At 50.2% G+C, this 14,966-nt stretch overlaps 1 protein-coding gene across 1 annotated transcript in view; it reads right to left on the reverse strand.

Moving 5' to 3' along the window:
- The window catches only part of UBXN2B (UBX domain protein 2B), a 331,727-nt gene that overhangs the window by 186,760 nt on the left and 130,001 nt on the right, over positions 1-14,966 (reverse strand). Inside the window, exon 5 of the mRNA XM_078687273.1 lies at positions 11,039-11,131. Coding sequence (XP_078543399.1) covers positions 11,039-11,131 — 93 coding nt within the window. The remainder of the gene's footprint in view (positions 1-11,038; positions 11,132-14,966) is intronic.

Below are 14,966 nucleotides of genomic sequence, written 5' to 3' on the forward strand. Positions count from 1 at the left end.
GCTAGTGTAGGTGTGGTGGTTTAAGTTGGCCCAGTGATGGGGAAGGGGCTACAGAGAGGTGACCTTAGTTTCTGTGGGTAGGGTGGAAGTTGCAACCCTGGCTGCCTTATGTCAAAGTATTGAGAAGTACAGGCAGAGGCATAGAATCAACAGGACTGAGGTAGAGGCACTGAGAGACACAGCAGCTAGTTTTACCATGGTGGTGGACAAACTGTTTTCCCCAGAGCAGATCCTACCTGGTGTATTCCATCAGGTTAACTATGCAGACTGCAGAGCCAAGCTCAATCTTATGGTAATGGTGAGCTTTGAATGGGGAGGTGAGACTGGGCCTAAGAAGATAGTTGTGCCTCCTGTCCGCACAGTAGAATGTCTACTGGGAAATTATCTTGAAGCTTCTGATTGGTTGAGGTGGAAAGGCAGGTCCACACTCAGATGCTGGAACTCCCTGAGTGGATATGTGCTGTGACTGGGTCACAGACTGCACATCAGGAAATCTACTGGACCATTGGACCCTGGAACAATGGACCAAGCTTCCAGAAACAATGAGCCATCCCAAACAGCTCAAATGTTTCTGGAGGAATCCAACCCTGCGGGGGAGGATCTAGCTTCTAAGGTAGGGATTCCTCCCCTGGAAGATCTGTGCAGCTAGGCATAATTGCAAGAAGCTGGTGGACCTACCAAAGAGGAGCTGTGCCAGGGGCAAACAGATTGTCCCATTCTTGAGGGCCTGAGGCAGACAGTCTCTAAGCAAGAGATGGGTGATGTTAGTGGAGTTTATAGGGTCTACTGGGAGGATGGAGTCCTCTATACAGAGGCCAGGGACCCCAAAGCAGGGGCAATCAGGAGAGTAGCGGCCTCCAAGAAGTATAAAGCGTGGGAAAAAATAAAGGATAAGTGGGCTGAGCTAGCAAAGAAAAAGAAAGAGAAGGAGGATTCAAAGGGATAACCAGAGTGACTCTAGGATGGAACTTATCCCCAGACAGATTTGCATGTAACCCAGAGACGCTGTGATCTTGCTACATTATAAAAACAATGGCCAAAATTGAGAAGGTATCCTGATTTGTGGAACATTAAGGTTGAGCGGTTTTCGCAGATTTTGAAAGTATTGTGGGAGGATTTGAATATCTTTTTTGACACAGTGGCTCCTAGAGATCAATGGGCTGAATGTATATTCTTGAAACAGTGGCCAAACGCTGAACCCCAGGGCGTAGCTCAGACCAATGTCCCATCTCCTGAGTTTATGCAGTCTGACTCCTGGGGGGCAAAAAGACTAAGTGGGGCCCTGTGGTGTGGTTCGATGCCAGTAGGGGACCGTCCCCGCAGTCTTCCTCACATAAAAGTCTGTTGTGTCTAGAAGTGCTTTCTGCCCCCAGCAACACAGGGGTAAAAAGACAGTGAGCCCTGTAGGTGGAGGAGTGGGCCGGGGGGGTGGGGCACTCCCCCTTCCATAAATCTATGGTCTCCAGTAGGTTGATACCTTCTCAGGGATTGTCCTAAGCAGGAATCCAATAGGGAGATGTATTTTCCAAAGGAACATCCCTCTTCCACTCTAATTTGTGCTTGGGGAGGGGGTGTTGATCTGTGTTCCCAGCGCAGAATTACATTGTAAGCCACCACAATACAAAAGCTCCGGATAGTTTTAGCTTCATGCTGTGTGCGCTGATAGTTATTGAAACCACGCAAAAAAAGACTCAGGCTGAAAGACTGCCCTTGCAGATCAAGTTGGAGGGCGTGAAGAGGGAATCTCTCTGCTATAAGCACTAGATTGATTTCCTGCCTCAGTTACAAGGATGTGATGTCTACATCATCTAAACTAGAAAGGTAGTGAGCAGATGGTGGGCATAGAGGTCACTCCTCTGTATTTAGGTTATAGGATTTCCTCGAAAAACAAATACATCTTATTAAGAATAAAGACATTTCTAATATCTTTTAAAACTCATAGCAGTTCATGGTCAGCTGGGATTACAGTATAGACATAGAAGAAGGATATGAACTAGCAGAGGGGATATGCCATAGCAGTAACTTCTATATTTTTATTTTTGATGTGGAAATTCTTTTAGTTGGATGATATCAATTATAAGTGAGGTCGTTTGGCTCAAAATTTTGAAACAGAAAGATCTACCTTTAGAATCAATTTATGCTGCAGTTTTGTTTTAAATCCTAGTAGACCTAACTTTGGTAATCAGATATTTATTCTCCTCAGTTAACATTGTAAGTCGGCTTGTGTGTATCTTGATGTTCACATGCTGGCAATGAATCCTGTTGCTATGTATTAAATAATGTTTTCAAAAAGGACACTGCAAGTGGTGAAGCATTTTAGAGCGCACAAGCAAACATGTCAGTGGTATGCCCATCTAGTTCTAAAACATATAGGTGGGGGGGCGTGGCTAAGATGGTGGCCTGACCAGACGTGTCCCGCGAGGCTCCCCGGCCCTGAACCTCGTATAGCCTTCCTCACAGATCGCATCACCCCTTAAATTACAAATTTCACGACCGCGAGGTCCGGTGCTTTGCCCCGAGATCCATCACCTACTGACCTGAGCTGCTCAGCCCGCCGGAGTTGCGAGGTGTACGGCGGAGGCTCTTGCCGATGAAGGATGGCGGAATGGCGGCCATGTGGGCTCGGCGCCCGGAGTGACCCCTGCGTTCCAGTGGTCCAGTACAGCACAAGCGACGTGTCGTGCACAGCTGCCGCTGCCTTCGGAACGCCAGACGATCTGTTGCGACCCCCCCCTCGTGGCTGGTGTACGGCCGGGACCGACTGCAGCGGTGCCCTGGGGCGGCCGGACGGACTGCTGCGACACTTGAACCCGCGGCTTTGGGCCTAGCTCCTACGGTGGCTTCTCCGTCCGGAGGGGTCGCGGGCTCCTGTGAGCGACTTCACACCCCCTGGTCTGGTGGGTAGCTACTGACCCCGACGCCTGCTAGCGCTGGGGAGCTCTGCCCGGGACGGAACAGAACGAGGCAGACGGCGAAGGCGACAGAGATCTGGGATTTGGCTGCCGGCCGAGATCTGGGACTGACGGAGCTGCTACGCGCCGATCCTTAGGCGGCGAAGGGGCGGTTGGCCCCGCACGTTATCCGCCCCGCGCCTGATCCCGAGACTGACAGGTGAGAGGCGCGCGCCCCCGGCTTGCCCGACCGGTGCGGCGGACCGCCAGAAATTGAGGCCCAGGCTTCGGGCCTACTACAAAAGTGCACCGGCGGCCGCCTAGGGGGAGAGACATCGCACCATACCGGCGCCGGGGGGGCTAGCCCTGAGGGACATCCAGCGGCTGCGGCCTCCGCGGGGACCCGCCCCGGGCCTGACTCGGTACCTGTTGGGCTCTACTACACGGCTGGCCCCTCGGTGGTCTCCCCTCGTGCCGGGGGCCCCTGGGGGAGACCGGAGCACCCGAGGACTCAGGCAGCTGCCCCCCCGGGCCAGACACCCACCCCGGCTTCCTGGCTGCGGGAGTCACCGATCTACACACGCGGAGTGCGGCTACCCCCACAGACCCGCACCCTTGAATCCGACGTGAGTACAGGGACACTCACTCATAGATGTTGCGGGGGCGTAACGGACTTGGCACTGCACGGACCAACTTTCGCCACCCCCGACCGGGTTGTGATACCCAACAACACTCCAGAGGCTCGGACCCGGCGCATTCCCAGATAACGACGTAAGCCCGCAGGTCTAACGAATCCTATCCCCGATATCGCCGTGGTGCCACCTGCGGCCTACTGGAGAGCCTCTCTTGGACTTCAAATGGTACTGTATACCGACGACATGGCTAACACCGGGCGCAAAGGCTCCCGCAACATTGTTGATATGCTCCACAAAAACGCTCCCAAAGGGGAGAAGGCCCAGGTGCCCCTATCCCCCAAGACGCCTGTCGCCGGCCAGGACGATGAGGCTGCTCCCATTACAAAAGCCTTTCTTACCTCCCTTCTCAACACCCTGAGGAACAATTTTCAGGCCCTAAAACAGGAATTGGCCGGGGAACAGCGAGAGATTCGCCGTGACATTGACAGCCTGGGAGAGCGCGTAGCCGCGGTGGAGGAAGCAGACCAGACCCCTAGCACGGAGGTAGAGCGGTTGCAGCAAGAAATCCTCCGTCTCCACAGGGCTCGACAAATTCACTCGACCGCTCGCATTTGCGAGTGAGATTTATTAAGGACGAGCTATTTTTAGGTCCTACTCGCCCTTTCTGGCGAGTAGGAATACAAACTTGACACTTGACCTCTGCCTCTGAAAGCAGAGGAAATGTGACAAGATAGGAAGATTTAAAGGCATCTTTATTGCTCACAAAGTAAATGAACAATAAAAATGCTTTTAAATCTTGTTCATTTGTCACATTTGCTCAGTTTTCAGAGTTTGAGGTCAAGTTCATTTAAGTTAGGTCGAGGAGATTTTGTAGTTTACTAGACCTGCAGGTCTAGAGCATTTTTTATGATTTGTCGAGCCCTGCTCCAGGAGCAGCAAGTGGGCCTTCAAGCACACTCGGAAGATCTTGAGAATCGCTCCCGGAGGAACAACATACGGGTCCGGGGAGTTCCGTTGAACAGCATGGTCTGCTATCTGCAGGAGCTGTTCCGGGAGGTCCTGGGGGAACCCAATGAGTTTGACATTCGTATTGACCGCGCACATAGGGTTGGCTTAGCGCGACACGCCAAGGCCCCTCCCCCGGACATCCTGGCTTTCTTGCCTGACTTCCCACTGAAGGAACGCATCTTGAGAGAGGCCCGACTGAAACAACCTATCCTATTCCGGGGAGACTCCGTAGCCCTTTTCCAGGACCTCTCCGCCATTACCTTGCAAAAACGAAAAGCTTTCAAAGTTGCCGCGACCTTCCTGAGAGACAATGGCGTGCCATACTCCTGGGGTCACCCGTTTCGCATTATTTTCAAGTGGAAAGGGACGCTACACCAACTCAGATCAATCCGAGATACTTGTGCGTTACTAGACATTGATTTACCGGAGGACGCTAGATCCAGAGAGGCTTCCCCACAGAGGTCGCAGGACGGGCCACCCCGACGCTCCAGCGACGGATGGCAGACGGTGCGACGACGGCAGTCCTCCAGGTCTCTTCCGAAACCTGACCCATCACAGCCGCCTAGGAACGAGAGGCGGCGGTGCAGGAAGTGGTTGACAACACAGCGGTCAAACTGTAAGGTTTTATAATCACAGGGTTTGCCTTTATGCTATCGCTTTGTCAGGGGGGAAGGGCGGGGGAGCCACTTGGTCAGCCGCTGCCACGTTATCCTCCACAGTGACACTCTACGGACCTTAACTCTGTTTCAATAGGCCCGAGATTATGAGTAGTGTTTTGAAGGGTTGTTGGGGAGGGGATTAGTGGGTGGTTGGGGGGGTTGGTTGAGGGTTGGGTGGGGAGTTGGAGGGGGTTGGGTTGGGAGGGCCGGTTGGGGGAGGGGTCGGGAGGGGGGAGGGGATCGAGGGGGGAACCAGGGTGGGTTGTCCGGTGCTCAATACAGGTCTCTGGTCCTTGGGATGCAACTCCACGCAGCACACCACCAGGGCGGGGAAACAGCGTCTTAGACTCCACTGTCACACATGCCACCTACAACATTTAAGATTCTGACCCTTAATGTCAGGGGCTTGAATAACCCAGTAAAAAGACGCGCAATACTGTCCCACTTAGAAAACAGTAAGACGGCAGGGGTGGCGATTCTGGTTGCACGGCATTTTAAGGGGGAGGTACTACATAAATGCGCAGAACAGAAGGGAAGGCTGCTAGCTTATCGACTTCGAATCGGGGGCCTCACATTCACGGTTGGGTCCCTGTACATCCCTAATGAGAATCAGGAACATTTCTTACACTCGGCCCTGACTGACATCACAGACACACCAGATAGACACATCATCCTTGGGGGGGATTTCAACATGCTCTTTGACACGGCCTTAGATAGATCTGCCCAGCGCACCCCCCAAATGGGGGCGTTCACATCTGGGTGTACGGATAAGATGGCGGAACAAGATCTCCATGACCTCTGGCGCCGCACACACCCTCGAGATAGGGAATACTCGTACTATTACAATGCTCATAAAACGTATGCCAGGCTGGACCATCTCTTGGTCACGGGGCCGGTGTGCGCTTTAGCTACCTCGACGGAGATTGGAGTCATCTCCTTGTCGGATCACGCACCAGTCTCCACCACAATCCAATTGCCACCATTAGCACACCCCTCCAGGGTCTGGCGTCTCCGAGATACTTTATTGCATAAAAAAGCAGTAGTGACGCGCATTCAAGACACTATTCGCGACTACCTATCTCACAACGCCAATGACGACACCTCCTTGGCGACTCAATGGGCAGCCATGAAGACAGTAATCAGGGGAGAATTTCTAGCCCTCTCCTCTGCGGAAAATAGGGAGCGGCAATGCAAACAAGACTAACTCACCCAACGAGTTCACGAACTCGAACAAATGCACCAGCGCACGCGCGCTCCCAGAATCTGGAAGCCACTTAAGGTAGCGAGGAAACTCCTGGCAGCCCTAGACATGGACCGGGCGGAATATGCCGCTCTGCGACTGCGACACGCCTACTATACCGGTGGAGACAGGTGTGGCCGTCTCCTGGCGAGTAGGCTTCGAACGGCATGCCAACGGCAACTAGTGAAAGAGATCACTGGGCCTGACAGAGCCTCGATCACAGAAGATACCTATATAGCGGACACCTTCCGCAGCTTCTATGCAGCTCTTTATATGGGTGGTCCGGTGGACAACCCCACAGCAACGGAATACCTTGACTCGGTCACTCTCCCCTCCTTGACCCCCTCGCAGGCGGACCACCTAGACAGAGATATCCGCATTGAGGAAGTGATTTTGCCATTGCCAAGCTCAAGCATGGGAAGGCACCAGGGCCGGATGGCTACACATCCCTGTTTTACAAAACATTTTGCACAACGCTAGCACCGATCCTCACTCACCTTTTCAACTCCTTTTCCGCACTGGGCGCCATTCCGTCTGACCTTCTGCGGGCATCCCTCACCGTCATCTCCAAGCCGGGAAAGGATAGGACCAAGTGTGGCTCCTACAGGCCGATATCACTTCTAAATGTGGATCTTAAGTTATATAGTGGGATTCTAGCAGCCCGACTGGCCCCCCACTTGCCGGGCCTTGTGGACCCGGACCAGGCGGGGTTGGTCTCCGGACGGCAGACGGTGGACAACACCAAAAGGAACGTCCATCTCATAGAAAAAGCTTCCAGAGTCCCCGGAGAGAGGTTGTTGCTAGCAGTCGACGCTGAGAAGGCATTTGACCAGGTACACTGGCCGTACCTAGAACGAGTCCTTGCAAAAGTCGGTATTGGGGAATTTTTTTTGCTCATTTGTATTCAACTGTTACAAATTCCCTACGGCAGTGGTGAGAGTGAACGGTTGCAACTCACAGAGCTTCCTCATTGAGAGAGGCACGAGACAGGGGTGCCCGTTGTCGCCCCTACTCTTTGCCTTATATATGGAGCCATTCTCCCAGCGGATGCGCCAGACGCCTGCAGCAACGGGGGTGAAGTTTGGCGGCTTCACCCACACCTTCAGTCTCTATGCGGACGATGTCATACTATCCCTAGAGAATCGGCAAACGGCCCTACCGGCCTGCATTGCGGAGACATCTTCACAAGGGTAGTGGGATTCAAAATGAACTTGGACAAATCGGTAGCTTTGGATCTTTCCCTCGCTCCGGCTACCAAAACTTACTTACAGGACCTCTTCCCCTTACAATGGTCATTAGATCTTGTACCATACCTGGGGATTCGGCTAGCCCCCACCCTGCCGGCCATGGTGACGGCCAACTATGCCGCACTTCGCGGGAAAATACAGGAAGAGTTGAGACGCTGGAAGCATGGCACCCTTTCTTGGCTGGGCAGAATTGCTGCAGTCAAGATGACCGTTTTCCCCCAAATTCTCTACCTATTCCGAGCACTACCCCTACAGCCGCCGATAGGCTGGATTCAGCAAACGCAGGCAGACCTTTTGCGCTTTATCTGGAAGGGCCGGAAGCCCAGACTAAAGAGGACTCTATCCACGTTGGCCCCGGAGGCCGGTGGGCTGGGGATACCAGACCTGGGCAAATACTTTCAGGCAGCACAGCTACGCTATTTAGTGGAATGGAGCAAATGGGAGTCGGACAAGCACTGGCTCTTCCAGGATCAGGCGGTGGCAGGGCGCCCACTCCAGGAAATACCCTTCCTACGCAAAGCACATCGACCCATCAACTTGTATGCTTCATTTGTCACGAGGATACCCCTGAAAGTATGGGACGCCACCAACACCTTGCACGTGCTCACCACCTTCCCTTCCCCACTTACTCCACTGGTCGATAACCCAGATTTCACTCCAGGGCTAGACAAGGGGGCCTTTATACACTGCCGACCGGCGGGGTGTTGTTTTCTCTACCATACATATGGTCCAGATGGCGTCATTGCCTTCTCCCTCTTTAAACAAGAATATACACTGCCGGAGACAGAACGACTGCGCTACATGCAGGTCCGCCACTGGGCCCTACACCCCCAAGTGAGAGAAACGGCGGATAGGAAACTCCTTCCCTACGAACAGTGGCTTATATCCCGCACTTTGGACGCCAAGTTGATATCCGATCTTTATAAATTTCTGCAACCACCGCCCACACACCTTCATAACCCAGGTAGGGACCACTGGGAACGGGAACTGGATAGGTCATTGAGCCATAAAGAATGGGATCAGATCTCATACAGAGCCCGACACTCAGCATATCACACGGGACTTACGGAAACACTTACCAAGGTATCTACATACTGGTACTATACCCCAGAACGAATACATGAGATGGACCGCAGATGGACCGCAGATGGACACCTGTTGGCGGGAATGTGGGCACGTAGGCACATTATCACACATTTTGTGGGACTGCCCGCTTTTACACTCCTATTGGAAACAGGTGCTAGATGAAATTGACACTCATTTTCGGACTGAGTTGCCTCGCTTCCCCGCCTACATCCTCCTGGGGCTCCCTAACCGACTAACATACCCCTTGCGCTCCTGTAGGGGACGTCAGATTGCTATCGCCCTAGGCTCTGCGGTGCAGAATATCCTTACACATTGGCGTACTGCCACCATCCCTTCCCTGACGGGGTGGTTGCACAGGCTCTGGCATGTACTGGGAATGGAGAAGTTGTCCCTTACCCCGGCTGGAGATATAGACCAGTTTGATGAACTTTGGCAGCCATTCCACTCCCTGCTGGCCACTGAATTTAGAGAAATCACCTACCCGACATATCTTCGCCTATTACAGCTCACTACACCTAAAGGGGAGGATCCCTGAATGTGCCCCACATAGGAGGTCCCTCCGTGATGGGGAACGAGAGAAATGGGATTGGATAGGCCTGAGCACTGGACGGGGGGAGGAAGGAGGGGAGGGGATGGGGAGTTGGGAGTTCGGGGGGCATTTTTTAGAGGGAGTTTTCTCCTTTTTTGCAGCACTGCCTATATCGGTCTCACTCTAATGGCTGGATTGCTTTTGGACTGTCTCCAGGAGGGCCACTGCGTCGCAAGCGAGCCACTAGCCTTTGCAGATCCGCATCACCTATGCAATGTATGTTTTGTTTCTTTGTGCTGCTTCAATAAAAACGATTTAAACCTAAAACATATAGGTGCTAAAGACATGGCTTTTCTTACTAATAACGAGAATTTATCTGTACATCTTGCGCACTAGCGGAGCACTGACTAGAACAAACCTTACCAATGATACAGGCAATCCAGTTGCAAGATCACTTGCATGCTGCTAATGCTGATGTCTCCGCAGCTACAGATTTACAGAGAATAGCTACTAGGGGCCCTATCATGTATAGGGCGTACTTTACCCTGTTTGCGCCCTGGCGCACCTTAAAACAGGTGTGCCAGGTGCAAACAGGGAAAGTGTACTCTATTACATACAATGAGCTTCCCCCAGGGCAGCCGCAAATGCCCGCTGCCCTGGGAACTGCACATTCAGTTGCTTTAAAGCCGCTCTGTGTTTTCACAGTGCAGGTGGCACCCGCTTGCACTTTTAAACAGGATTATAGATCCCTCTGCAGGCGGGTGCAGTCAAGGACTGCAGCCGCCTGCAAAGGGATGTCTGGGGGTCCATGGGACCCCCTTTTTCCCCCTCCAGAGGGCTGCTCTCAGGGGGCGCACTGACAGCGCACCACCTATTAGGTGGCACACTATCTCTGGCCATCCAGAGAGCTTCTTTACTCCAGTGCCCACATCTGTAATATGGCGCCAGCACAGAGGCAGAGGTATTCCCTCATTTGCGTGGGGCACGCCCCCATGCAAATGAGGGAACACCCAGCTGAAGATAGCACTGGGGCTTAATGCACGCCAGAGCTATTGGTATTCCAGATGGGAAACCCGTCTGTGATACCAATGTGCCTTTGGGGCACGCAAAGCGGGCACAAATGCCTGTTGCTCCCCTGGCGCACTTTATGTAATACGGCCCTAGATTTAGTAGAACACTGGCATTGTGATGCCCCCATTGCCACTAGCTTTGTTTTAAACTCAGTCTACATTTTGTCCTTCGGTCGAGCATTGCCTAAACATATTACACAGGAAATTGAGCACCTTGAAAACTATGTTGCTACTGTTGGAAAATAATGATTCTTGGTTGTGTCACGACGCCAAAGAATTGAAATGTTTTAAGAAATTCTCTTCAAATCCATCTTTAATAGTATTATTTTATAGCCAACGTATGGAATTATTTTTTAAATAAAGTCTTGAGGAGAGGGCAAGTCCTGCAAATGAAAACCAGACTTTTTCACAAATCTTACTTGATGCAACATGTGGCTGGTATTGCACATTTTCCAGGTCTGATTTTATTTCTCAATCAAATGCAGAATGTTAAAATATCACCAGTGAATCACAAAATGGAGTGTTGCATCTAGTTCTAGGGGTGAACATTGTTAATTTAAAACTAGTCATTTTTTTGCAAAGGGAATGGATATCAACATTGATATAAGCAAGTCAAGTCACTTCAAAATATAGCTTGACATTTTCAGCCAGTGTATATAGTTTTTGAACTTACATTTTCGTCAAAGTCGTATTCATACTCTCCAACAACATATTCAGATCGCAACTGTTCAGAATCTCCGAGTTTATATCCACCACCGGAAAATGACTAAAACAAATGAAAGTGCAAAATTATTAAACAATCTTTTTTTTTTAAACTCCTTTCATTACCAAACATCGGTAAGTGATACAGTACTGAGGATCAGGCAAGTCATTTATTTCAATATATGTGGGTGGGAGGTAACACATACATTATAATGGAAAGGAACGTTATCGGGAGATAGGGTCTTCTTGGTCATTGCCACACAGTGGTGTACAGATCTCGCCTCTATAGCTATTCCACGGGGCCCAGACGCGCGCCCACTTCTTGGGGCATCCCCTTGCTAGATACACCGTTTTTTCTCTGAGCATGCACCAATCGAGATTCCCCTCCCAGGCATCCAAGGTGGGCGGAAGTGCCGCTCCCCATTGTTGAGCAATATTTCTTTCGGCTAACATGAACCCCAAAGTGGCCCACTGGGTCTGCGAGGCATTCAAATCCGTTACGTACAACACCTTACTGATTAGGTCATGTATTTGGAGCCAGTAAGAGCGAATATACGGACATTCCCAGATAATGTGTATGTATGTACCAGTAAGGCCGCATTGCCTTTTACATTCTCCCGTGTCAGCCCACCCCATGCTTACTAATCGGGGCCCCGTTATATAGATCCTGTGAAGGATTTTTAATTGAACCAGCCTTAAGTGTGCTGGGATAGCCACCAATCTGGGCGAGGATACCGCCAACTGCCAGTCTTCGTCATCTAATTCTAACCCGTCCTGCAACCACTTGTCTCTCAGTGATTGAAGAGGGTCTGCCATGTGGTTAATCAGCTTTTTATATATTAGTGAGATCGTTTTCTCTGGAAGGTGGCCATCCAAAACCCTGTCCTCCAGCGGGGAAGCCTCCGGAGGAATGGTCCCTTTGGGTAACCTGCATATAGCGGAAATATTTTGCGTCTGCCAGTTCTTATTCAATTTGAAGCTCTTTGAAGGTCTTGACCTTTCCCTTTCCTCATACATCTTTGATGCAGAAATTCCGATAACATCCCACCTGTCGAAGCCCTTCGTTTTCCTGAGAACACCCAGCTTCTCTGAGTCCCAAAGAGGGGTGGTCAAGGTTAATTTGTTTCTCCAACCCAGGGAGCTAGTGGCGTAATGCCAAATTTGAACTGAGTGTTTTGTGGGGCCCGATAGTAAAAATTGCTTGGGTCGTGAATAAAGAGCTCTATTGTAGTTCCCTCCCTGTAGGAGCCACCTATCCATGGCATAGCCCAGGTCGACTGCACGACCAAACGTGCCCTGATTAATAGCCGCTAAGTAAGAGGCCCAGTAGTAATTCCTGATATCTGGGAGACTAATGCCTCCATCGTACCAATTTAGCGTTAGCTTGGTTAGTGCGACAGGGGTCCTGCCGTCCCATGGTAGGTCTCTTAGTAGGCCCTCAATCTCTCTGAAGTAGGCTGCTGGAACCACATCCAACGTGTTTTGCAAGACGTAAAGGAATCTCGGCAGGGCCATCATGTTGAAGTGAGATAGGGAGCTTCCTCCAGCGCGCAATTTCACTTTTGAGTTTTTGAGGAGGGGGAGAAGGTTCATAGTATATCTGACAGAGGGGTCGAGGGAAACACAGATCCCAAAATACTTGAAACCCTCGGTGTTAATTTGTATTTGACATTTTCGGGGAGAAACAGGAGGGATCCCACTTAGGACAAACAGCAGGGATTTCCCCCAGTTGATGGAGAGTCCTGAGAACCTCCCAAAGATTGCCAATGTATCAAGAACTACAATAAGGGATTTTCGGGGGGAAGCCATATGAAGCAGAATATCATCAGCGTACAAAGACATAAGGTCCTCCCACCCGGGGGACCACTTCAGCCCTCGTATCATTAGATCCCAACGAATCCACACAGCAAGGCGCTCCATGGCCAGGGAAAAAAGGAGACGGGATAGCGGGCAGCCTTGACGCGTTCCACGACTAAGGGAGAATGGAGCTGACACTTTATTATTTACCACCACTTGTGCCAGAGGTGATGAGTACGCGTTCAAGAACGAAAAAAGTGTGGCACAACATATCGTTAGGGCAGCCTTACCCTCAGCCACCAAGAAAACTTTAAGAGGCATGCTGGGACTTCCTCCAGTTGTTGGCCACCATAAGTGCGGCAATTGCTCCTGCTGTGCGCAGACAGAGGAAGGGTCAGTCTTCACGTTCAACGGCATCCATTGGAAGCATGAGGTATTTACAAATTGTCTAACCAAAAATGTGGTTTATGGGATCACGTGCCCGTGTCCCAAATTATACATAGGGAAGACCACACAGGAGGTACGACAACGAATGACGCAACACAAGTCCAGAATACGAAAAGAGACACCCAACGCTCCTCTGGTTCAACATTGGACGTTAAAGAAACACAAAGAGCAAGATTTACGCTGGACTATTATTTCTAAAATAGAAAGGGACCTACGTGGAGGCGACATTGAAAGTAAGCTAAATCAGCGTGAAGCATTACTTATAATGAAATACAACACAGCTGTAACAGGACTGAATGAGATTTCAGAGATCTTCAAAATGAATACATGAATATCTGAATCAGTTCAGTAAGGGCTTACATTCCTAGAGGGCTTTGTACTTAATCAATTGGACCACCGTTCGGATATGTATTAGACTGATTATAACAACATTGGAGATGGGGCGATGATTCGTGAGCATGCACTCAAACAGCTGCTTGGGACTAGCACCACATGACAACATCCACGATCTGCTTTATAAGGCGTAATTGCATAAAGGGACTCACATTCAACCATTTGGACCAAATTTCAGGTATGCATCTGATTTATTACAGCAACATTGGCGACGACTTGCAAGCATGCAATGCTCAATGTAAGCATATTATTGTATTTCTACGAACTAATGGTACTGAGGATCCCACCAGCCCGTGTTTTGATTGTGACTAAGTGAAGTTTGTAGGACACTAGGATACAATAAAGTTTTTTTTGTAAGGAGGCGGCATATTGTGCACTGTTACTTTAAAACTCACGCAAGCGAGAGAGAAGGCGATCATGTGACCGCGCCACACACCAATGATATAGAGTGTTTCAACATTGCAGCAGCTACGGAGCATCGGAATACTGTTTGAGATTCGAATTGGTCTGAACTAAGGTAACACACTCCTTGCCGCCACACGGAATATACCGGCTCGGATCAAGCCAGCGTCCCCGAACTAATTACATTATCGTTCTTGGTTTCAGGACGCCTGTAGAGAAAATTACTACACGCCCGAAGTTTATAGCCGGGTGAAGCCCGTTGACTCATCTCCACGCGGTAAGTTGGCCCGAATGGTGCATCTCCAACTTTCCGCTACCCGCCAATTATATACAATAGCGTTCTATCTTGGCTCATAAGTTTCCCTTTTGCCCATTTGTAGATCATGCCGCTGCACCATTAAATAGGTGAGTTCACCGCAATGCAGACCCTCTAATATAGCTTAATGAATTTAGGAATGTGTTGTGTGTTAAAGTGCTGTTAATGTCTCTTTTGTCTAGAGTTCCCTATTACATCTTACCACTTGGACTAAAAGTGCATTTTTTCATCAATAAGGTAGGTAGAAGGCATCGACAGGTGGTGCCATTTTGTAGTAACTTTATTGGTTTTTGGACGTCACACTGACACGAGTATTTGTTTGTTTCTTTAGAGATTGTCGGTCCTGAGGAGAACCCCGCATTTGGGGGTTCGAAACGCGTCGACCTGTTGTGGTGCCTTCTGTCAATTGAAAATATAGTTTAAAATATTGAGAAAGCAGGGTTTCCTTCGTAAACTACTTGTTGAAACTACATTCAAACTGAGAAGTTTTTTTCATTTATATGGACAGATAATCCATTATTGACATTAGGCCCAAAGTGTACAT

Source organism: Lissotriton helveticus, chromosome 4_1 (assembly GCF_964261635.1).
Source record: "Lissotriton helveticus chromosome 4_1, aLisHel1.1, whole genome shotgun sequence".
NCBI classification, from domain to species: Eukaryota; Metazoa; Chordata; class Amphibia; order Caudata; family Salamandridae; genus Lissotriton; species Lissotriton helveticus.